This window comes from Leptopilina heterotoma, unplaced genomic scaffold (genome assembly GCF_015476425.1).
Source record: "Leptopilina heterotoma isolate Lh14 unplaced genomic scaffold, ASM1547642v1 Lhet_278, whole genome shotgun sequence".
Taxonomy (NCBI): Eukaryota; Metazoa; Arthropoda; class Insecta; order Hymenoptera; family Figitidae; genus Leptopilina; species Leptopilina heterotoma.
In genome coordinates this window covers 2,800,855-2,826,721 of record NW_025110986.1, presented here as the reverse complement: position 1 = coordinate 2,826,721, position 25,867 = coordinate 2,800,855, and the positions used below count along the sequence as shown (strand labels likewise).

General features: G+C 27.4%; 1 protein-coding gene across 1 annotated transcript; it reads right to left on the bottom strand.

Annotated features, from left to right (window-relative positions):
* Window positions 1-563: 563 nt before the first annotated feature.
* LOC122504107 (replication protein A 70 kDa DNA-binding subunit-like) lies at window positions 564-13,754 on the bottom strand. Its single transcript, XM_043615005.1, has 12 exons — window positions 13,583-13,754; window positions 13,462-13,509; window positions 12,919-13,115; window positions 12,519-12,658; window positions 12,346-12,436; window positions 12,089-12,251; window positions 4,229-4,430; window positions 3,656-3,935; window positions 2,982-3,210; window positions 1,407-1,490; window positions 1,120-1,314; window positions 564-913 (listed from the first exon to the last, which is right to left on the bottom strand). Exons 1-12 carry the CDS (start codon window positions 13,610-13,612, stop codon window positions 800-802), a joined length of 1,773 nt encoding a protein of 590 aa, XP_043470940.1. The 5' UTR covers window positions 13,613-13,754; the 3' UTR covers window positions 564-799.
* Window positions 13,755-25,867: the final 12,113 nt, after the last annotated feature.

The following is a 25,867-nucleotide window of genomic DNA, read 5'->3' as shown; positions in this document are numbered from 1 at the left end:
TAACGTCTGCTTATGTTTAATATAATAAAAGACGAATGTTTTGAGTGGGGAAGAAGTTAGATACAAAATAAATCTCGGTCAAAGAACAAGAAAAAAGAATAAATTCATGATTTACTTTTGCCACGCCAAATTTACTTTCGCCACGCTGAATTTACTTTCGCCACGCCAAATTTTACTTTCGCCACGTTCTTCAGAGCAGTTAGAAAAGTTCTACTTTCGCCACACTTTTCTACCAAGAAAAGTACTCCTTTCAGAGCAAGTGTTGGAGAAAATTATTTTTTTCTCTAATTTACATTTATATTTAAAATATTTATATTCAAAATATTAATATACAAAATATTTAAATTATTAAAATGAAATATTATTATAATAGGTAGAACTAGATAAGTGATTTTTTGCATTAAAATTGTACTTTATTTTTTTAACTGTTTTTTTTACAAAAAGGAATAAACACGAAATATTTTCTTATTCAATTATTATATTTACTTCTTATAAATAGAAAAGAATATTGTACTGTAATTAAGCGCTTTGAATTATTTTTAAACATTGTCATTGCGAGTAAAAACTGTTACATAATATAAATTTTATTTTAAATTAATTACAAACAAAACAATTTCAAAATTATTATACTACCTATCCTGAGAATTTAAAAAATGTAAAATTTTAAAGTTGATTGACTCGTAGTTCGCTTTTCGTTGATATAATAATAATAATAATATTTAAATAAAAATCAAGGAACGTAAATTTAACTCAAACATTTAAATAATTACAAAAGTTCAGTCGGCAAAAAAAATGGTTCTTATGCTTTTCCAATACCAGTGAATTCTTTCAATTTTTTTAACAAATGTGTTGCATAAACCTTATGATCAAGGGGAGAAATGCCCATTATCACAGCTTTCAATCTGGTTTCATCCTGAAATTGAAAAATTAAATTAAATACAATTTCTATTTTTAATTGAAACAAATTGAATGAAAAACTTACTAACACAATTTTAATATTTATGAAAAAAAGTTTTTAATGAACATCTACAAATGATAAGAATTTTTGTGACTTAAAAAAATAAAAATTAATTAAAAATATCTTTTGCGAAAAAGAGTATTCTGAAAACAAAAACCAACCATGTATGTTTCCTGTTTGACTCGAATTTTGAATAAGAAGTTTCTATAAGTGCATTCATTCATTTTTCTTTGAAATTCATTGGAATCGTGGTCCTTTAATTCACCCAATTCTTGAGCAGTGCAACTCAACATTTTTTCACTTTCTTCATTAAATGCAGTTGCCCATTGATTACTTGTGGAATCTACCAAATTTGCCTGAAATCCAACAAAATTATTACAAAATATTCAATACTTTTTATTTTATTTTTAATCAAAAATTTCAATTATTAATTATTTAGTATACTCACATTTGCCAATAAACGATATTTAAAGTTTGGATATTCTGTTTGACATTTTTCACAATGATACATTCCGTTATCCTGATCAACAACCTGAAAAATAAAGAACTGATTAAAATTCAATATCTATGGAAATAGTATTTTAATAATTTTAATAAATAATGTGTAATTAATTTTTTTCAAGCAATAAATAAATTAAATAAATCTTTCTAAATTTGTTATTCTAAATTTTATTTTTGGAAATTATTAAATTGTAAACTGTTTTTAAGAATAAAATAAATGAACAGAAAGGAATTTTTTACAATTAAAAATTAATTTAATTTTTTTAAGAATATTGATTAAACATTGCTAAAATGATATTTTTCTCCAAAATTTTAATTAAATTTAAATAAATTATATATAAAATTCTGTATACAATGAAACGGTGTTATTTTATAAACAAAAATAAATTTTTAGTTTCTTTAAAATTTTGTTTTATACTTGTTGATTATGATTAACATTAAATTATCACTTATACATTAATATTGAAGGTGTTATTGGCTTCATCATATACTTGTAGTGAAAAAAATGTTAATATCTTAAACCGGGAATTCAAAAACTGAAAAATAGTAGACACCCTGATTAAATTCTATTTTATTCTGTTCAAGATACATTGGATTTTAAACCAAAAAGTGGTATTTTGTTGCGAAATTTAAAAGATTAGTCGAAAAAGTCGCATTTTTTGAAAATAAGGGTTCATACCACTTTGTCATCTTCAAAAAAGCAAAAAATTTTGTATTATGGATTTCGAAAGTAAAATATGTCAAAAATGTGGTGTAAAATTTTTAGAAAGATCCCAGCACTCAAAATATTTTTTTTTTCAATGCTATTTGAGCGCGTACACGGCTATGTAAGTATAAAGCACAAACTTTAAACGCGTTTTTCTCAAAACCACATTTTTCCATGCTGCGGGATGTTTTTCTCGGAAACTACTGGACCGATTCTCAAAATTTTTTTACGAAAATCTTCGTCACATGGTTGGCTATCGCCGGAACTAGAATTATTTAAAAATATTAATTTTTACTATTTTTTTAAACCAAAAAACTGCCAAAAAAAATTTAATTTTCGAAAAAAATTTTTTAAATTGCTGCCATTTTGTTATTTTTGCATAAAAATTAAAATTTCTAATTCGGGCGATAGGCACAGTCCTACTGAAGATAAATCAATTTGAATTTTGTGTTTTAGATTTTTCTAACCTAAGAAATCAATCCCGCAGCTGGCATCGGTATTTTTAGCAGGTCTAAAATTATTGTTTAATTTTAAATAAACAAATAATAATTTCTAAATAAAATAAGGTTTTTTATAAAGTTAAAGAGTGTATTTATTGAACAAAAAAAAATGCGGATTAATTTAATCCATAGGAATCGTAAAAAAAATTCTAGAAAATAGCTTCATTTTCAAGCGTGTGAAGTGGTATGAACCCATTTAAGTCAAAAGAAACGTCTATTTTAAAAATAATCGAAAAAAAGTTGAAAAAGTCATACTACCCAAATTTAAAAATTATTATTCATTCAGATAATAAATTGTAGTTATTAACTTTTGTACCTTTTTCTTGCAGCCCTCATTGGGACATGCTTTATAGATTGAATTGCTGCCTTTAACAGCTGAAATACACGCTTTAACCAAATACGTATTCGGTTGTCCAGGATAACCAAATTGCGAATCTTTTGAATCCTGAATCGTTATCCATGGTGCATTCATATCGCCACCAGCAGATCTTGAAATTTGCTTCACTTCCTGATCCTTTCCACCTGAATTGTACCAACCTCGCAATCTGCATAAAATTAAAAGCATCAATTTTAATTTTTACCAAGTATTAAATTTCAAGAAATTAACAAAAGAACTTACAATTAGAAACGTTTCTAGTTTAGAGAGAGAAATTTCTTATCAAAAGAGAGAAATTAGTAAAAAATAATCAGTTAAGTCTCTAAAGTTCTCTAAAGTTAAAATAAACGAAATTGAAATAAATATTTCTCCTTCAAATTTTACTTTAATAATAATTCCTAACGCATCAGAAAGTAAATTAACAAATCTCTAAATGTTTAATAATTAACAATTTTGTTTTTTATTACAATGAATAATTTTCGAAAATATTTATTTCGACAAAAAATTCCCTTCATTTGAAATTTTTGAAAGTTATGAACTTATAAATCATCCGTTTTTTAGGAAATATAGGTAAATATTGCGCTAAGACAAAAGAATTTCAAATAGAAACCAACTTGTGTGCTTCCTCGATGTCAGGATCAATTTGCAAAACAGTCGAACTGAGAGTCGAAATATTTTTCGCCCCATTAAATTCTCCAATACGTGCACCTTTAATTGCTATTGTTGGCGCATTTGAACTATCGAATTGCTCTGCTTGAGTTCCCCACAAAGTTAAACTGATAGCTGCATTACTTTCATCAACAACTGTGAGATCTCTTTTCTTCAATTGTCTGCCAGTCTGTCTTGCCGTCAATTCTTGAAGTTCTCCCGACATTTTTACAATACCCAAAATATCTTTGGAAACAAAGTTTTCTTTTAGTATAAACTTTTCAAAAAATTATACAAATTATAGAGAATACAAATATTATAAACATAAAAAAATTCAAAAATGTTGCCACAAAAATTTAATTTTGTTTTTCCCTGACTTTTTCTGATTTCCAGGCTAAATTTTGACTTTTTCCCTGATCCTAAAGAATATTCTGATTCTCCTTACTCTGATATTATTATCTCCCAAATTATTACAAAAAGAAGGCAAGTCGTTTTTAAATGATCAATCTGTGAATAATTTTCTTTTTGAAAATATTTACCTATTATCTCATCCTTATTTCTCTGCTCGATTGACGATATTGGAATAAAATTGAAATTAATCATTGGAATGTCGGCTTCCTCATGACAAGGAATCACTTCTGAATCAGCAGTTAATGTCATTTCGTAATCATTTTTCAAATTATTGAATTGCTTATTTGCCGGTTTCAAAGTGCAACGAGAAATATAATAGATTTTTCCAATCTGAAATTATTTTAATATATATATATTTTCTTATTTGGGGTCGTCCATAAATTACGTAAGACATTTTGGAGGGAGGGGTGGATCTGCTAAATCTTACGAACCGTAGAAAAAATGGCGCTAATGTATGTAAAAAATCTTACGAAGGAGGGTGGGTGGTCAAATTTTCCAAAAAAGTGACTTACGTAATTTATGGACGGCCCCTTTATTTATTCATATACAAAATAATAATTATTAATGAACAATATTCAGGCCTCGGATCGATTTTAAGGCGTAAAGAAAGTCGCTTTAGTCGATTAGAAATATAAAAAAAAGTCGTTTATTTAATTCAGTGTTGTAACAAAAATTTTAATTTGTATTTCCCTGATTTTCCCCTTTCACTGATTTTTAAATTTAATTATTCAAAAATTAAATAATTTTGTTAAATAAATTTTTAAATACTTCTTATTTGTTTTTCTATGGGAAATATAATAAAAAAATTATAATTTATAACCTAATTTTGAGACAAAATCTAGACTCTTTACTTGACACTAAAGAATATTCTGATTCTGATTCCTTTTCCATGGGAATTAAGGTTTTCAAAAATTTCAAATTCAAATCTTTTTGAAATCCAACAACTTTTAAGAACATTACTATAAAACATGAAGATATCGATCACTCCGAGTTGAAGTGATTCGCAGTGATTGATTTCTTCATGTTTTATAACTATTAAAGATGATCGAGTGAAAAAATTATTATTTTATATTATAAGAATATTGTTAATGGAACTTCTTCAAAATTATTTTTATAATTTCTGAATTTTCAAATCCATTTGTTTACAATTCAATTTTACGAAATTTCGATTATTTGGAAATTCTTTAATTAAATAAATATTTAGAAAATAAAAACTTTAAATAATTTCAAAAAAATTCTTAAAGATTTTAAAAATTCAATTATTTCTAAAAATCCATGCTATAATGCTTTTAATATTCAATTATTATGTAACTAGCACAAATAACGCGCGCTAAAGCCCGCGTGAAGTTTCTTGTTTCACTTTTAACACATATATATATGACAATAATGTAATTTTTACATTACATGTCACATGAAAATTAATGAAAGCGTGAATGCCAATAAGACGATAATGAAAAATATGTTCTTTACATTATTTTTGACTTATTAATTATCAAAAATAAATTACATTTAATTACAATTAATTATTTATTTGTTATTATTTTGTTTCTAATATTTTGCTAGTCAAAATTAATTAATATTATTTTCATGTCATTAACATTCAAAAATTCAATTATTCAGAAGAATTCTACACAAAATCACATGACAATTTTGTCAAAAGTGCTGGAATAATATTCAATTTCAAGAATTCATAAGAAAATTCTGAATGTTATTCTTCAGCATTAAAAAGATTTTATATATTTCAAACTCTTCCTCTTTTTAACAATAATTAGACTTTACAGATTTAAAATTGATTTTCTTAAATAATTTAATTTTTGAAAAACTATCGAGAAAAAATTATTTTTTATTAATTATTTTGGAATAATTTTTTATTTAAAAATTAAAAAAATAATTGAATTTTATGAAATTTGTATTTAAAATTTTTTTATAAATAATATAAATAAGTAGTAAATGTCACGCCCGCCAAACAAAGTATTTAATTTATTATAATTATTATCATTACTCAAAAGAAATTCGATTATGTTTACAAAATTTCAATAAAAAATTCTTCGAAAAATTTATGAAAAATTACAAAAATGTTATCTTTTGAAATTATTACAGGTGACAGCTAAAAAAACGCGCGCTAAAGCGGGCGTGTAGTTTCTCCTAGTATTAATAGATAATTAATAATAATGCCTATTAACAATAAAAACTGTTACTTAATCACTTAACTACTTAATCACAAAAATTAAAAAAAATTTCGTTAAAAATTGAAATTTACAAAATATATCACTGCTTTGCTAACTTTGCATAAAATTTTTTATTTGTGCCTTCAAAAAATGAATTTAAAAATGTTTTGATAAAATTCTTTATCAGACTTAAATTTTAAGAAATTTTAATTATTCAATAAATTATTTATTTTTGCATTTAAATTATTGAATTATCTAATAAAAATTTATTTAAAAATGAATTTCAGTTAAAGTTCTACATAATCATTGAATATTAAAAGCATTATAGCATGAATTTTAAGAAATAATTAAATTTTAAAATGGTTCCAAATCAAATTCTTTAAAAATTTGTATTTTTCATACTTATAACTAACAATTGTGTAGAATTAATTATTTTTAAAAAGTTTAATTGAATTTTTTTCTGAAATTATTTGAAGTATTTATTTTTTAATTCGTATTTAGTTAAAGAATTTCTAAATAATTTAAATTTCGTAAACAAATGGATTTTAAAATTCTCAAAGAACTTTTTTCAAAAATTATTAAAAATAATTTATTCCTGTGGGAAAATAATAATGATTAAAATTTATTTAGAAAAGAAGTTACTGATTTTAGAATTAAGGAAATTCGTAAATAAATTTAATGGAACATTTTTTGGAGTATCTAATCATTTTTAGAGTATCTAAAAGAGTATATATTTTTATCAGAATATTCTTTAGAGTCAAGGAAGAAGTCAAAATTTTGTCAAGTAATAAAGTTTTTCATATTAAAAAAAAGAAAATATTTCACAGGTTTTACATTTGTTAATTTTCTAAACTGTTTGTTACAAAATGCTAATTTTTTAGAAACAAAGGAAATAATGAATAATATAATAATATTAATAATTTTTTTAGATTAATAAAAATATTTTTGAATTATTTAAAAAATAAAAATAATATTATTAAATTAAAAGAATAATAACAAAATAAAGAAATGTAATATTATCTATCAAAACATATAAAAAAACAAAAGCATGAATTTTGTTGAAAAATCGTTATTTCATATTTTATTTCTATTTTTTATCAAAACGAATAAAAAACAAAAGAATAACCATGACTAACTTCAGGTGTGGACAGACTGGACAGAATGAATGAATACGACGATTATTATAGTTAATATTGTAACTGAAATTCATTTTTAAATAAATAAATTTTTATTAGATAATTCTACGAGAATTCAATTATTTAAATACAAAAATAAATAATTTATTGAATAATTGAATGTTTCTTAAAATTGAATTCTTTATCAGGGTCAGTCCATTTTATTTCATCTAAAGTCGTTGCGGCCTACACGGAAAGAATTTTGGGCAGGCTGCAGGCTTTACATGAGTGCCGCTAGAGCTCGCTGCCTCAAGCTCGCAGTTAACCTCAAAAAGGCTAGAATCTACTCCTGAAAAGTAAGCAGCAACTCCTCAGGGGCAGCTGCTCACCTTTCGGGAGTAGATGCTCGCTTTTTTGAGGTGAGCTGCGAGCCCTGTGCAAGGGGCACTAATTTCGGACATGAAAAGCCAGCAGCCTGCCTAAAATTCTTTCAGTGTATTTTTTAAAAAATCTCATAATTTGTAAAAATGATGTTTAATATTCATAAAATTCATTTTTGAGAATTATTTTATAAAATTTTTTGAATTTAACATAAAATTTTAATTTTTAAGTTGAGTTGAACAGAAAAAAGGTTAGATTGACAGTTATGAAAATTTAATAAAAACGCATGGAAATAATTTAGATAATACAAATTTCTTAAATGATATTTTTTAAAAATGAGCTAATTTACTTGAATAAATAGATTATTATGTAAACATACCCAAAATAATAGATAAAAATTGATTTTAAAATTTAACTATAAAATGTCAAAAGTCACTGCATTTTATATAAATTTTTCTAAAAAGTTTATAAATATTAAATAATTTATTACTACATAATGTAAAGTACTTTCAATGTACTTTCATATTATGTGCTAACTTTTTAATTTTATAATATAGAAATATGAAAAATTTTACCTTTATATATAATATTGACTTTGAGTGTTTCATGATTTTCAGTGATTTTAATTACTTATTTTATCTCAGGTGCAAGACTAAAAAATCCAATTTTTGTCTTAATATTTATAAGTTTGACCTTCTTTTCCATTCTATTAAATTTTGGTGATGGAGAACGAGCTATACTTTTCAGTTTAAATTTAGTTTAAAAAATCTGCTTACAAAAGCGAGTTTGTTGGTTAAATTGCAGGTAATTTTATAAAACTGAAGTTGGCTATCACAATAGTCTTGCAAAAATCTAGGTACTTGCATTTTAACCAACAAATTCGTTTTTTCAGCAGATTTTTTAAACTAAATTTAAACTGAAAAGTACTCGTTCTCCATCACCAAAATTTAATAGAATGGAAAAGAAGGTCAAACTTAAATATTAAGACAAAAATTGGATTATTTAGTCTTGCACCTGAGAAGAAATAAGTGATTAAAATCACTGAAAATCATGAAACACTTAATATTAAAGGTAAAGTTTTTCATATTTCTTTATTATAAAATTAAAAAGTTAGCACATAATATGAAAGTGCATTGAAAGTACTTTACATTATGTAGTAATAAATTTTTTTTAATATTTATAAACTTTTTAGAAAAATGTAATTAAAATGCAGTGACTTTTGACATTTCATAGGTAAATTTTAAAATCAATTTTGATCTATTATTTTGGGTATGTTTGTTCAATAATCTATCTATTCAAGTAAATTAGCTCATTTTTAACAAATATCAATCAAGAAATTTGTATTATCTAAATTATTTCCATGCTTCTTTATTAAATTTTCATAACTGTCAATCTAACCTTTTTTCTGTGCAACTCAACTTAAAAATTAAAATTCTAAGTTAAATTCAAAAAATTTTATAAAATTATTCTCAAAAGTGAATTCTATTAATATTAAACATCATTTTTACAAATTTTGAGATTTTTTAAAAATAGTCCGCAACGGCTTCAGGTGAAATATAATGGACTGACAAATCAACAAATTTTAATAAAATTTTTAAGAAAAGAATTTGTATTAAAAATAATTGAAACTGTGCAATGAGTTTTATTATTTATGGAAATAATTTAATTCTTTCGAAAAAATTAATTAAAATTTTATAAAATAATAGAATTTTGTCGACAAATTTTATTGAAAATAATTCAATTGTTTCAAAGAATTTTATAAGTTTTCGAAAACAATTAAATTTTATGAATTTTACGAAGAATTTCTTTCAAGTTTTTAAAAGAATCGTGTTTGTTAATAATTGCAATTAGAAATTATATTATTGATATTAGTGTTAAATATTTTTAGTTATAAGTGAATTCTACCAATTTTTAAAAATAATTGAATGCCTCAGAGAAATTTTAATATTCATGAAAATAATTGAATTTTTGAGCAGAATTTTTATTATTTATGCTGATAATTGAATTCTTGCCAAAGAGGTTATTAAATTTTTTGAAAATAATTTAATTCCTCTAAAAAATTTTAATATTTATGAAAAAGAATTGAATTTTCGACAAGAATTTTGTTAAATAATTGTTTAATAATTGGAAATAATTATTTTGAAGAAAATTTAAATTCTTTCGACGAATTTAGTTAAAATTGTATTGAAAATAATAAAATTCTTATAAAGAATTTCGTGCCAAAAATTTTGAAAATAATCAAATTCTTTCGAGGAATTTAATTAAAATTGTATTGAAAATAACTTATTGTGAGGAATTTTATTAAATTGAATTCAATTGTCATAAAGAATTTTCTAAACAAATTTTTAAATAATTGAATTTTTTCGACGATTTTTAATAAAATTTTTAAGAATAAAATTGTATTAAAAATAATTGAAACTGTGCGATAAGTTTTACTATTTATGAAAATAATTTAATTCGATTGAAAAGAATTTAAAATAATTAAATGTTTACTTAGAATTTTATTACATTTTTTTTCAAATAATTGAATTATTTTGGAAAATTTTATTAACATAGTAAATATTGAAAATCATTGAATTAAGAAAAATTTTTGAAAATCATTAAATTTTTGCCAAGAATTTTATTAAAATTTTTGAAAATAATTGAATTTCGAAGAAGAATTTTATTATTTGTGGACGTCCACATGAAAAGGGCCCATTTTGGCACTATTGGAGTTATCTATATGGGCGTATTCCTGGCAAAATTTGGAAAATTTTGAGTGGTCTTAGAACTTTTTTGGTTAAAAATTCGCTGAGTTACGGAATTTCAAAGTTTAGAACGCCAAAAACCTCATTTCGAGAAAAACGGAATTAAAGTTTGCGATACCAACTAATTGTTGTATCTCTGGTTCTTCTTGGAAGTTATTCAGATAAGAATTGTTTCCAGTTCAGGGAACCTTGAAGATAAAACACCAACAGGTTTTAAATTTTTAAAACCATCCCCCCTCTTAATTTTGAAAATACGAAAAATCGACAATATGGGCCCTTTTCTAAAAAGGACAGTTTTTCTATTAAAAAACCATTTTTTTTACAAGATTAATGATTAGGTACAATTTCATTGTGTCATTTGAAGAAAAAGAATAGATATTAAACTTATTTAAAATTTTTTGACAGTCTCTATTATGAAAAAATGTACGCAATATCCAAATTTTCATTTCGACAATTACGAAAAAAAAGACTCTAACGTCAATACCTCTGGTTCTTCTGGGAAGTTATTCAGATAAGAATTGTTTACAGTCCATGACACCTTAAAGATGAAAAATCAAGAGGTTTTAAATTTTTCCACACCTCCATTTCTAAAATACGGATTACTTTTGCAAATGACCGACAAAATGGGCCCTTTTCATTTTTCTAAAGAACCAATGAAATCAAACAGTTAAATTATCGATAAATTAATGAAAACCGCATGATTCGACTTGTCAAAACATGTAGATTGATAATAAAAAATAAAAAAAAATTAAGATTTTGCTCAAAAATTACTAAATTGCGATTATCTCGAAAACTAGAACCGACAATATGGGCCCTTTTCATGTGGACGTACACATTTATAAAGATAATTGACATTTTGACGAGAATTTTATTACTTTTGAAAATAATTAAATTTCTGCAATCATTTGTAAGTTCTCCAAAATTTAATTTTTTTTTAGTGTTTTTAATTAAAATTCTTCTATACGTCCATTATTTTTAATAATTAAGTAAATATATATTAATAAATTTAACTAATTTCCGAAGAATATGAATTATTAAAATTTTTCAAAAATCTAAGTTCTTTAAAATATCTAATTAAATTCATTCAAAATTGAAATTTTATAAAATTTCAAATTGAAACCGTTTGAAGTTTATTTATTTATGAAAATTGTAAACGCAACTTTTATAAAATATTTAATAATTTTTTAAATGTTTGAGTAAAATTATTATTAAAGAATTTCTAAGTAATAATTTTTTGATAGTTCTTCAAGAATTAAATTATTTAAAAAGAAATTATTATCAGAAATATTGAAAATTATAGGTTTTGAATTAGAATTCGTGGTAATTTCATAACTTATGAGGCAAACATAAAAGACACCAAAATTCAGGCTTTTCTTATAAATTCTAAAAATTTAACTTTTTCCAGTACTTTTAATAAAAATCCCTGACTTTTCCCTGATTTTCTGACTTTTCTAACCTGTAGCAACCCTGTCATAATATCCAAGGCCTGAATATTATTTAAAAAATGAAAAAAGTAATTTTCGTTTAAAAAATATTGTTGTAAGTCTGCTAATACTAAATAAATAGGGAATACATACCTCGATCATTGAATGAAACTTATCACATTCATTTTTAAAAGCTGTGCATCTAATTTCTCCACTTTCATCGACCAAATCCATTGAGAAAAGTTTTCCTTCACCGCGAGAATTATTCCACGTTCTGATATCCGATTTGTTAGAAACTCGAACCTTAATGACCCATCTTTAATAGAGAAATAAATTAATTCAATAAAAATCAAATATTTATGAGCTTAAGAAGAATAAAAAATATTTCTTTCATTAAAAAAAATACATACCTATTTTGATAAGGACTGAGACTTGATATTGGATTTGTCATAATTTGACTGTCGTTCGCTGTTGTATTTACAGAATTATGCGATACTGGCGCTATTACAAAAAAACAATTTTTGTTAAAAAAAAAAGAAAGTAAAACATTAAATTAAAAATTAAATAATATTCAAGTTCATACTTTTCATTGATGGTTTCGATTCAGATTGAGCGTTCTCAATTTTAGTTCCAGTATTTTCGAATTGTGTTGGATTTCCAATTTGCTGATTTACTTCAGAACCGGAAACTAATACTTCTATTCCCAAAATTACCATGACACCTCTAAAAATGTTTTTCATTAAACAATAAATTAATAACTTGTTAAATTTTTACCTTATTCTGATACCTAACTTCAATTCTAAGTTTTTTGTAAAATTCAATTGTTTTCAAAACATTTTTTTTAAATTGTTTACATTTGTTTTGTTCACATTTTTCTTCAAAAAAAAAATTTTTAAAAATTGTAATACAATTCTTTAAAATTATTAAAATTTGCTGAATAATGAATAAGTAAATTAATAATAAACTTTCTCCATAAAACTCACTTCTGCTGACCATTGTTGTTAACTTTGCTAATTGTGTATTGAGTAATTCGACAAATGGAAAAATCCGTCATTGTACCATCTGTGATCAAATGATTTAATTGAGTGGCCAACATTGTAAACGAATTAATATGTTTTCCATCGGAAATTAGAAGACGATATCGCTCAACATTACTCGTACTCGAGAGCTTCTTCTGACCCTAAAAATGCAAAATAATTACAATATTCAATCCATATCGTCGAAGTAAAAGAGAAATTTCTATTCCATTTTTTCAGAAATACATTTCATAAAAACAGAATCCTTTATTAAAAAAATTGCTTGAGGAACAATTTTATTTTTAAGTATTCAATAAATAGGAAAGTAAACATAAAATTATAAAATTGTAGAAAAATATATGTAAAATATTATGTAAACACAAAAACAAATAAAGTTTGTAACGCGTACCAAACATAACCTATACGCATAAAAACGAAAAAACCAAATGACAAAGAAATAGATATTAATTATTAAGTTTTAAAGATTAAAAAGCAGAATAAATAACTTACCAAAACTTGAATGATCGGTTTATCAACGTTTACACCGTTCATTATTTTCTGAAAAATAAAACGTATATAATTAGACAAAGAATAGCGTTTTAAATAATAATTTGGAAAATAATATACTCACTATAATCGCTCCTTCTGTTAAATCATACATTGTGAGGATTTTTTTAAATACAACAATACTATACAGAATTATTAAATACAGGAGAATTAAAAATTTTGATTACACAAAATAAAACGCATGAAAACCACAAACAATTGGATGCAGTTGCAGGCTGAAACACGATTTGTATAGGTAAAAACCTAAATTGGCGGGACTTGCCGGGACCCTGTAATTTTCCTAGTGAATAACATTTTTTCCACCAATCAGAATTGTCCTTTCTCAACGAACTCCTAAATAATTGGGTAAACTTTTACTTAACACGATTGTGAACCAATCATAGCAAACATTTTGTGGCGGTAGGCTTAATGTTGCCTAATGATTGGTGAGAATCGGCCTTGTTGTTTCCCCTCTTTAAGGTACATTCTCACCTCACTGCCTGCCTGCCTGCGCAGGCAGGCGCCATAAGAGTGAGAGAGAAAAAACATTTAATTTGAGTTTTCTGACTCTCTTACTCTTATGTGTTACCATGTCAACCTGCAGGCAGTGTGACGAGCGACTACTATCTCGCTCGAATCACACTTCGAGATTAATCGAATCACGATTGTATGTCGCGGTGAAATCAAAATTATTAAGAAAGGATATTTCCATTTATATTTCAATAAATATAAACCTGAGACTGAGAACGACTAAAGAATATAGTAATAATAAAATACCCAAACATATTTTCATGTTTTAACAGATGTTATTTTATATAGCTTAAGGAATGAATATTTCCACTTTTAAGAAACCCAAAAGTATTTCTAAAACATCATAAAGTTAATCTGGATTAAGAAAAATGTGTTTCTTATAAAATCTAAACTCTTCGATTCCTTCCAAAATTATCTGTTTTTCTAACACTATGTACAATTGTAAAATATACCCAAAAGTATACTCCTTTAGAAAGTCATAAAATCAGAACAGCTTAGTTTTATAGACCAGATCCTCTATTCAGGTAATAACTACCGAAATTGTACATCTAAAAACTTTCGATCCTTTTACCTTAAAAATTGTCACGTATTGGAAAAACCCAATTTTACATTACTTTTAGAAATGAAAATCATTCTAATAATTTTATAAATAATCTCAATTTATGTATTTCACTATTTATATTAATCTAACATTTAATCAATTATTATAATTATTAATGAGGTGACATTTGTAAATAAAATACTTTCAAGATTTATAGTTTAACAATTAATTTGTTATAACTATCATGACTATCAGCGCTGTATTATTTTATACAATATTTACTATAATTGTAAACGTATGTGTGTGTGTTGTATATAAGAGTAAATATGCTTATTATAGATATATATTTACTAGTTTATTATTTGTATATAAATTAAATTATTGAAAGAGTTATAGTATGATAAAGATAACGAATAATATTATTATGACGAATGTGTCTGTATCTACACCAATAAGTATGACGTATGAGACTGTATTTGTGTTAGTGAAGTGCATAAAAGTGTATAGTAAAGTGGGGGATGCGCGTCACTTTGAACATGCGCACTTCCCTCAACATGGACTAACAGCTGAGAACAACTCTGCTAGACTATAATGGAGAGTCCACAATAGGTGCAAAAGGCAAGAAGTGCAAGTGCGAACCAATGCTAAATGTATAGGAATCGCACTTGCACTTGGACTTGCTACCTACATATTTGCACATATTGTGGATTCTCCATAAAGTCCAACGCACAATAGGTTCGCGAAAGTCGTTCGCGAACGAGACGCATGAGATAGACAAGGACACAAATATATCTCTTTCCTTTTCTAACTCATGCTTTGCGTTCGCGAACGACTTTCGCGAAACTATTGTGCTTAGGCCTTAACTACAAGACTAGAAGTTAGATCTAAGTTGACGGTTGACTGACAAGGTTGCTTCGTTTGTTTCCTTAGTCATTTTGTACTCTTGAACTTTTTATTAAATAAATTATTTGGGTTTACTCTCAAGAGGACTGATTTCCATCAATAATTAATATTATTAATTATTGATTGATCCATTCTGCTTGAGAGGTTTTTCCCTCCGTTTTAACGGAATATTATTGTTTTATCATTTGTAATTCCCGGTTCCTCTTAAGGATTCAGCCAAAGTATGAACTCAACCTTGAACTCAACGAATTATAATTGAGCACGCTGAGTTTGCGCATAAAACTCATATGTGCACGTAACACATCAGAGTCAAGTCCAACGCACAATAAGTTCGCGAAAGTCGTTCGCGAACGAGACGCATGAGATAGACAAGGACACAAATATATCTCTGTCCTTTTCTAACTCATGTTTTGCGTTCGCGAACGACTTTCGCGAACCTATTGTGCTTAGGCCTTTATACATGTGATTCGCGTCATTTGTGGTTTTTATTTAGCTGTTGAAAAATGTACAAGTGTTTTTATTGTGCGTACAAGTATTTTTTCTCTTATAATAAAAATAATAAAAATTACAATTTTTAATAAATAATTGTACCATGTGTATATGTGTGTTTGTGATTAAAATAAAGTGACATTTATATATTTGTTTGTTATGCATTTATTATAAGAATAAATCGTATTTCAATACTTACCTATATATATATACCCCCACAGCACCGTAACATTCCTAAAAATTTATTAAACAGTTACTTGAAATGTTCGGAATATGTAATTGCAATGTTTATTGAAAGTTGTGTAAAGAACAATTTTCACTAAACATTTCAGTTAGATATGCCGAATATTACAAGTAAATATTCAATAAATTTTTAGGAAAGTTTCGGTGCTGTGGGGGTATATATATATTTTTTTTTTAAAAATGGTTTTCATATATGACCGTAAATACGACCCTAAATACGGGCATAAATACGGCTGTATTTGCTGTTTCAATTACACTACCTTTCTAAGGCTCGTATTTAGGGTCATATTCACAGTCATATTTACGCTCGTACACTGAAAAAAAAATTATTTGAATCAAATAAAAATTATTCGATTCAAATAAATTATTTATTTGGTTGTAATCCAATAAATGTGTATTTGAACCAAATACATAAATATTTGAACTAAATATTTTATATTATCGCACCAAATAATTGTTTATTTGAATTAAATACAACTAATTCAAATCAAATAAATAGAATATTTGAATCTAATAAATGATTATTTGAATCAAATTCAAAATATATTCAACTCAAATATATATTTATTTGACCCGAATATTTTATTTAATTGTATCAAATAACTATTTATTTGAATCAAATACAACTAATACAAATCAAATAAATAAAATATTTGAATCTAATAAATGATTATTTGAATCAAATTCAAAATATATTCAACTCAAATATATATATATTTATTTGACCTGAATATTTTATTTAATTGTATTAAATAACTATTTATTTAAATCAAATTCAAATTATTTTAATCAAATAAATCGAATATTTTAATGTAATAAATAATTATTTGAATCAAGTATGAAAATCATTTCATTCAATATTGATAATTTCAACATCAACAAATATTAATAAAAAAAATAACTAATTGCAAAAGATAAATACTGATGACAATTCATTGATAGTTCACTTTCACATTTTTTTATACACTTAAACGCAATTTTTATTACATACACATTTGAAAAATCCTAACGCTTGGGGGTACGAACCCACGCCTAACCGAATATTCACGCACCGAAGTCACGCACGCTAACCACTATACTACGCTCGCATGGGACTCTCAAATCTTAAATACTCTCAAGTGTCACTAGCTCAAATAAAACTTGTAGAATTACTACAAGGCAGTGAACAATTTTGCCGCTATATTTTCAATACTTTATTCAATGTATATTTACGAATATATTTCAATATTTCTTTAAAAAATCAACTTATTGGAATATTTTTATTTATATATTTTTTAATAATATTAAATATTATGTCAATAATAATAAATTTATATAGTAATAATATAAATTTATTTGTAATAATTATAAATAAAATAAATTTATTGTGTCAAATAATTTTTATTTGCATCAAAAAAACGAAATATTTGGGTAAAATAAATGAATGAATAGTTTCAAGTAACTCATTATTTTCGTTTCAAATAATTATTTAATTGATTGAAATATTTTTTTATTTATCTTGATAAAATGTATATTAGCTTTGAATAATGAATTATTCGGATTAAATATTTCAGTCTATTAGAATCAATAAAATAAATTTACTGAATCAAATAATTCTTACTTGCATCAAATAAATGAAGTATTTGAGTAAAATAAATGAAAGAGCAGTTTCAAATAATTCATTATTTTCGTTTCAAATAATTATTTAATTGATTGAAATATTTTTTTATTTGTCTTGATAAAATATTATGTTAGCTTTGAATAATAAATTATTCGGAGCAAATAATTCCGCTTATTAGAATCAATAAAATAAATTTATTGTGTCAAATAATTTTTATTTGCATCAAATTAACGAAGTATTTGAGTGAAATAAATGAAAGAATAGTTTCAAATAATTCAATATTTGTATTAAATAAATTTATTTATTCAATTCAATTAACTATTTATTTGAATCAAGTACGATTTATTTGGTTCAAATAAGTATAATTCAAATAATTGCAGATATTTAAATCAAATACATATTTTTTTGATCCAACTAATAAAACTAATCAATTAAAGGCCAACGCAGAATAGATCTGTAACCGGAACCGCAATAGTAAGCGTAACCGTAAGAATGAGTTAAAGAAGGATAGGTATATTGTTTATCCTTCTCTAACTCAATCTTACGCTTACGGTTACGATTGCGGTTCCGGTTACAGATCTATTCTGCGTTGGCCTTAAATATTTTTCAAATAATTTGAATTATTTGAATCAAATAAATTTTTTTTTTCAGTGTATTTACAGTCGTTCTTTTTCAGTAGGGTTCAAGTATTATTTTTAATTTAATATTTAATTGTAAAATAATTATTAGCAAAATATGAACATTAATCTTTTTTTCTAAATATTTTTGTGTCAATATTGCTGCGTCATTTTTAATTAATTTACTAAGTGAAAAATTTTTTTTCGTTGATCAACGTTGTGGACTTCAACTTGGTCCCTAAAACTGAAAATAATTAATAAATTTCATTTTTTATATATTTACATATTAATAATTATACTTAATAGGTAGATTTTATACATGTATAAATATTAATATCGTGCAAACTTCTCTCATTTCCACGTGGCTGAGTTGCTGACGCTTCGGCAGATCAAAAAATGTTTTTTGCCTACAAGTAATACAGAAATAATTAAAACAAAATAAAAACCGATTTAAGTACAATTAGTGATCTGAAAATACATAAAAGTACCTTTTTTTCAATGGTAAAACAAAACGTAACCTCTATAAATATATTTTACCAGCGAGCTGATGTGCTGACGATATGTTGTACGTACCCACGCTGCACGATTTTTAGGTTATAACGCTCTGGGGTAGTGTCTGATCGAAAAGGCCAACGCAGAATAGATCTGTAACCGGAACCGCAATCGTAACCGTAAGCGTAAGAATGAGTTAGAGAAGGATAAACAATATACCTATCCTTCTTTAACTCATTCTTACGCTTACGGTTACGATTGCGGTTCCGGTTACAGATCTATTCTGCGTTGGCCTAAAAGGCAATATAAACCGTTTTTTTTTGACTCGCTGTTATATATGAATTTTGTTAACTTTTTACATATAAAGGTACACTCTCACCTCACTGCCTGCCTGCGCAGGCAGGCAGGTAGTGAGGTGAGAGAGAAAAAACATTTAATTTGAATTTTCTTACTCTCTTACTCCTATGTGTTACCATGTCAACCTGCAGGCAGGCAGTAGGAGCTGTGCTAGCACCTTTAAGGCGCTCTCACAGCTAGTAGGCAGCATACAAATTTGAATTTACTATCTCTTTCACTCTAATTGATTTTCTCTCTTACTCCAATTACTGCCTGCGCAGGCAGGCAGAGCTGTGAGAGCTCCATTACATTACAGGGTTGCTACAGAAGTCTGTTTTTAAATTTCCATGACTTTTCCAGGTTTTCCAGTACCAAATCTGATAAATTTCCAGGTCACCTTTTGAACATTATAAATTAGAGCAATTTTTGAAGAAAAATTGGCCTAATAATAATAAATTAGAATTTTTCTGTATTATAAAAATATGAGTCGCATGCATATCCCCTAATCGCCAAGTCGTCGAATGATCAAATAGTCGAATGCCAAGTAATCGAATGGACAAAACGTCTTCGATGTTTTTAGCATTCGACGTTTTTATCATTCGACGTTTTGAACATTCGACGTATTCACAATTCGATGTTTTTAACATTCGACGAATTGATAATTCGACGTTTTGAACATTTGTCGTATTGACGATTCGATATTGTTAACATTCGACTAATTGATAATTCGACGTATTGACAATTCGATGTTTTTAGCATTCGACTAAATGCCGATTCGATGTTTTTAGCATTCGACGTTTTGTCCATTCGATTACTTGGCATTCGACTATTTGATCATTCGACGACTTGGCGATTAAGGCCTTTCTCCAATAGGATCCAAAAAACTCTGCGTTTGTCTGCGAATGGCTGCGTTGCGTTGATTTTAGCATGTGTTGCTATAGCAACCGACGCAGACACAGAGTTTTGGGAACCTATTGGAGAAAGGCCTTTAGGGGATATGCATGCGAGACGCATGCATATCCCCTAATCACCAAGTCGTCGAATGATCAAATAGTCGAATGCCAAGTAATCGAATGGACAAAACGTCGAATGCTAAAAACATCGAATGGACAAAACGTCGAATGCTAAAAACATCGAATCGGCATTTAGTCGAATGTTCAAAACGTCGAATGATTAAAACGTCGAATGCTAAAAACGTCGAATCGTCAATACGACGAATGTTCAAAACGTCGAATTATCAATTCGTCGAATGTTAAAAACATCGAATTGTCAATACGTCGAATGTTCAAAACGTCGAATGATAAAAACGTCGAATGCTAAAAACATCGAAGCGTCATGTAGTCGAATGCTAAAAATATCGAATCTTCACTTAATCGAATGCTAAAAACATCGAATTCTCAATTCGTCGAATGTTCAAAACGTCGAATGTTTAAAACGTCGAATGCTAAAAACGTCGAATGTTCAAAATGTCGAATGCTCAAAACGTCGAATGATAAAAACGTCGAATGCTAAAAACTTCGAATCGTCATTTAGTCGAATGATAAAAACATCGAATCGTCAATACTTCGAATGCTAAAAACATCGAATTGTTAATTCATCGAATGCTTAAATCATCGAATTCTTCATTCGTCGAATGTTCAAAACGTCGAATGATCAAAACGTCGAATGCTAAAAACGTCGAATTCTCAAATCGTCGAATGCTCAAATAATCGAAACGCCATCTGTTCGAAATGTCAAGTAGTAGAATGGTAAAGTAGTCGAATGGTAAAGGAGTCGAAACGCCATCTGTTCGAATTGCCAAGTAGTAGAATGGTAAAGTAGTCGAATGTTCAAAACGTCGAATGATAAAAATGTCGAATGCTCAGAACATCGAACTGTTAATTCATCGAATGCTCAAAACGTCGAATGATAAAAACGTCGAATGCTAAAAACATCGAATCGTCAAAAGTTCGAAAAAGTTCTTTGTCTTCAGTAGACATTAACTTAAAACAAAGAACTTTTTCGAACTTTTGACGATTCGATGTTTTTAGCATTCGACGTTTTTATCATTCGACGTTTTGAGCATTCGATGAATTAACAGTTCGATGTTCTGAGCATTCGACATTTTTATCATTCGACGTTTTGAACATTCGACTACTTTACCATTCTACTACTTGGCAATTCGAACAGATGGCGTTTCGACTACTTTACCATTCGACTACTTTACCATTCTACTACTTGACATTTCGAACAGATGGCGTTTCGATTATTTGAGCATTCGACGATTTGAGAATTCGACGTTTTTAGCATTCGACGTTTTGATCATTCGACGTTTTGAACATTCGACGAATGAAAAATTCGATGATTTAAGCATTCGATGAATTAACAATTCGATGTTTTTAGCATTCGAAGTATTGACGATTCGATGTTTTTATCATTCGACTAAATGACGATTCGAAGTTTTTAGCATTCGACGTTTTTATCATTCGACGTTTTGAGCATTCGACATTTTGAACATTCGACGTTTTTAGCATTCGACGTTTTAAACATTCGACGTTTTGAACATTCGACGAATTGAGAATTCGATGTTTTTAGCATTCGATTAACTGAGGATTCGATATTTTTAGCATTCGACTACATGACGATTCGTTGTTTTTAGCATTCGACGTTTTTATCATTCGACGTTTTGAACATTCGACGTATTGACAATTCGATGTTTTTAACATTCGACGAATTGATAATTCGACTTTTTGAACATTCGTCGTATTGACGATTCGACGTTTTTAGCATTCGACGTTTTAATCATTCGACGTTTTGAACATTCGACTAAATGCCGATTCGATGTTTTTATCATTCGACTAAATGACGATTCGATGTTTTTAGCATTCGACGTTTTGTCCATTCGATTACTTGGCATTCGATTATTTGATCATTCGACGACTTGGCGATTAGGGGATATGCATGCGTCTCATGCATGCGTCTCAAAAATATTCACGTTAGATTATCTGAGACGCATGATTTTCCCCTAAACGCCAAGTGGTCGAATGTTCAAATGGTCGAATACCAAGTAGTCGAATCGTTAACTGGTCGAATGCTAGAAACATCGAATAGTCAAAACGTCGAATGTTCAAAACATCGACTCATCAATTGATCGAATGTTCAAAACGTCGAATCGTCATTTGGTCGAATGCTAAAAACGTCGAATCGTCAAATGGTCGAATGCTCAATACGTCGAATGCTCAAATGGTCGAATGCTCAAAAGGTCGAATGCTCAAATGGTCGAATGCTAAAAACATCGAATTCTCAAATAGTCGAATGTTCAAAACGTCGAATCGTCAAATGGTCGAATGCTAAAAACATCGAATTCTCAAATGGTCGAATGTTCAAAACGTCGAATCGTCATTTGGTCGAATGCTAAAAACGTCGAATCTTCAAATGGTCGAATGCTAAAAACATCGAATTCTCAAATAGTCGAATGTTCAAAACGTCGAATCGTCAAATGGTCGAATGCTAAAAACATCGAATTCTCAAATGGTCGAATGTTCAAAACGTCGAATACCAAGTAGTCGAATCGTTAACTGGTCGAATGCTAGAAACATCGAATAGTCAAAACGTCGAATGTTCAAAACATCGACTCATCAATTGATCGAATGTTCAAAACGTCGAATCGTCATTTGGTCGGATGCTAAAAACGTCGAATCGTCAAATGGTCGAATGCTCAATACGTCGAATGCTCAAATGGTCGAATGCTCAAAAGGTCGAATGCTCAAATGGTCGAATGCTAAAAACATCGAATTCTCAAATAGTCGAATGTTCAAAACGTCGAATCGTCAAATGGTCGAATGCTAAAAACATCGAATTCTCAAATGGTCGAATGTTCAAAACGTCGAATCGTCATTTGGTCGAATGCTAAAAACGTCGAATCTTCAAATGGTCGAATGCTAAAAACATCGAATCGTCAAATGGTCGAATGCTCAAAAGGTCGAATGCTCAAATGGTCGAATGCTAAAAACGTCGAATCGTCAAATGGTCGAATGCTCAAAACGTCGAATCGTCAAAAATTCGAAAAATTTGCTTGGTTTAAGTTAATGTTGACTTAAACCAAGCAAATTTTTCGAATTTTTGATGATTCGACGTTTTGAGCATTCGACCATTTGAGAATTCGACGTTTTGAGCATTCGACCATTTGAGGATTCGTCGTTTTGAGCATTCGACCATTTGAGAATTCGACGTTTTGAACATTCGACCATTTGAGAATTCGACGTTTTTAGCATTCGACTATTTGACGATTCGACCTTTTGAGTATTCGACCATTTGACGATTCGACCTTTTGAACATTCGACTATTTGACGATTCGACGTTTTTAGCATTCGACTAAATGACGATTCGACGTTTTGAACATTCGACCATTTGAGAATTCGATGTTTTTAGCATTCGACCATTTGACGATTCGACCTTTTGAGCATTCGACCATTTGACGATTCGATGTTTTTAGCATTCGACCATTTGAGAATTCGACGTTTTGATCATTCGACAAATTGACGATTCGATATTTTGAACATTCGACGTTTTTAGCATTCGATGTTTTTAGCATTCGACCAGTTAACGATTCGACTACTTGGTATTCGACCATTTGAACATTCGACCATTTGTCGTTTAGGGGAAAATCATGCGTCTCGATTATCTCTATTTGATTATTAAAGCACAGACAGGGTGTCTACTGAAAATATGACTTAAAATTCCAGGACAGATTTTTTATTTTTCCAGGACATTTACATGTGTAATATTATTTCATATTACGATTAACATAATTTAAATTAACCTATACTTAAACAAAAATATTTATTTTATTATAAAAAGAGTTCAAAATCAATATTATATATAGATATCAGATTCTTTAATCAAAGGACAAATTAAAATTATTTTTTGATGGATCAAAAAAATTATTTTTTTAAATTTGAGTAAAATTTTTAAATTATTGAATATTTAAAAGCAAAATATGGAAAATTCAAGGATATTTCAGGACATTTCCAGGAATTCCAGGACATCATTTTTTAAAAGAAAAAATGTAGGAAAAATATTAAGTGGAATAAAATTCCAGGCATTTCAAATTTCCATGACATTTCCAGGTATTCCAGACCTTTTTTAAAAAATCCCTGACTTTTTCAGGTTTTCCACCCAAGGGGCACACGATAACTAAAAGGCATTAAAATGTTGATATCTACTCAAAACGATAACTTGAAGTTATCAAAAAGAGAAGTGTGCCCGCTGGGCAGGTTTTCCAGGTTCTGTAGCAACCCTGTCATTAAGTTAACTTTAAAAAAGTTAACAAAATGTTATCTAAAGATCGCTGATCTAATGATAATTTTAAACAGTTAACAAAATGTTATCTGAAGATCGTTGAACTAATGATGATTTTAAATAGTTATCGTTTTAATTACTATTATACTACACAAAAATGTCAACTTAAAAATATCCCTACTAAAAAAATAATGACAAAACATCAGAAAAATAATCAGAATTTCTGGTGTTTTTGAGCAGTTTTTCTTACAATTGCAGCTCAAAAACATGAAAAAGAAATAGAACCCTTCAAAATACTGCCAAGAATCATGAAAACTTTTATGACTGCCACCGAATTTTTTTATAGCACAGCAAAAAATCTTTTTTGGGGATGTATTCTTGTTCCTTTATGTAAAAGGGTCGTCACGCCTTTTAAAACTTAGGTATACCATCGAGAAACCATTATACATTTTTTAATGTTTAAAATCATTTTTGTTCATTTCAACATTATATTTAATGTTTATAAACTCAGATTATTTTGAAGACTGTTTTACGTATACCTTATACTCTCTTGGATTAAAATTCAAAAATGATATCAGTTTTTACATATCAGTTATAGTTCACGAGATAGCTTATAATTTCTTCAAAATAAAGTTTCTTAGAATAAATTTTAGATATTTGGAATCATGAAATATCACAGATTCTGAATTTTTAAATTATAAACTTCAATTAGTTAAATTAAACAAATTTCAAGTCATAAAATTTTTGTTTAAACAATCATAAACCTTCAGAACAATGCCTTTTTTTGCCCACTCGACACAACTCAGTCACAATGACCAATTCGCTACGCACCTTTCTGTAACAATAGATTTCCGAGTCTTTTGTGATGATTTTAAGACAAGAATTTTATAACTTAAAACTTTTGCATTTTAACTAATGCAACTTTGTAACATAAAAATTTAGAATCTATGGTATTTTACGATTCCAAATATCTAAAATTTATTTTAAAAATCATTTTTTTAATTATCACCCAAACCTTATAATTTATTTTAATAAATGTTTTTTAAAATAAATTTTAGATATTTGGAATCGTAAAATACCATAGATTCTAAATTTTTATGTTACAAAGTTGAATTAGTTAAAATGCAGAATTTTAAAGTTATAAAATTCTTGTTTTTAAATCTTCACATTCACATTCGGAAAATCTATTGTTAAAGAAAGGTGCACCGCGAATTGGTCATTGGGACTGAGTTGAGTCGAGTGGGCAAAAAAAGGCATTGTTCTGAAGGTTTATGATTTTTTAAACAAAAATTTTATGACTTGAAATTTGTTTAATTTAACTAATTGAAGTTTATAATT

Excerpts from the sequence above, each read along its gene's own strand:
- LOC122504107 (XM_043615005.1), bottom strand. The coding sequence starts at position 13,612 with ATGTATGATTTAACAGAAGGAGCGATTATA. Across the intron at positions 13,116-13,461 it reads AACCGATCATTCAAGTTTTG|GGTCAGAAGAAGCTCTCGAG; the intron begins GTAAGTTATTTA and ends TTGCATTTTTAG. Across the intron at positions 914-1,119 it reads TCAAACAGGAAACATACATG|GATGAAACCAGATTGAAAGC; the intron begins GTTGGTTTTTGT and ends TTTCAATTTCAG.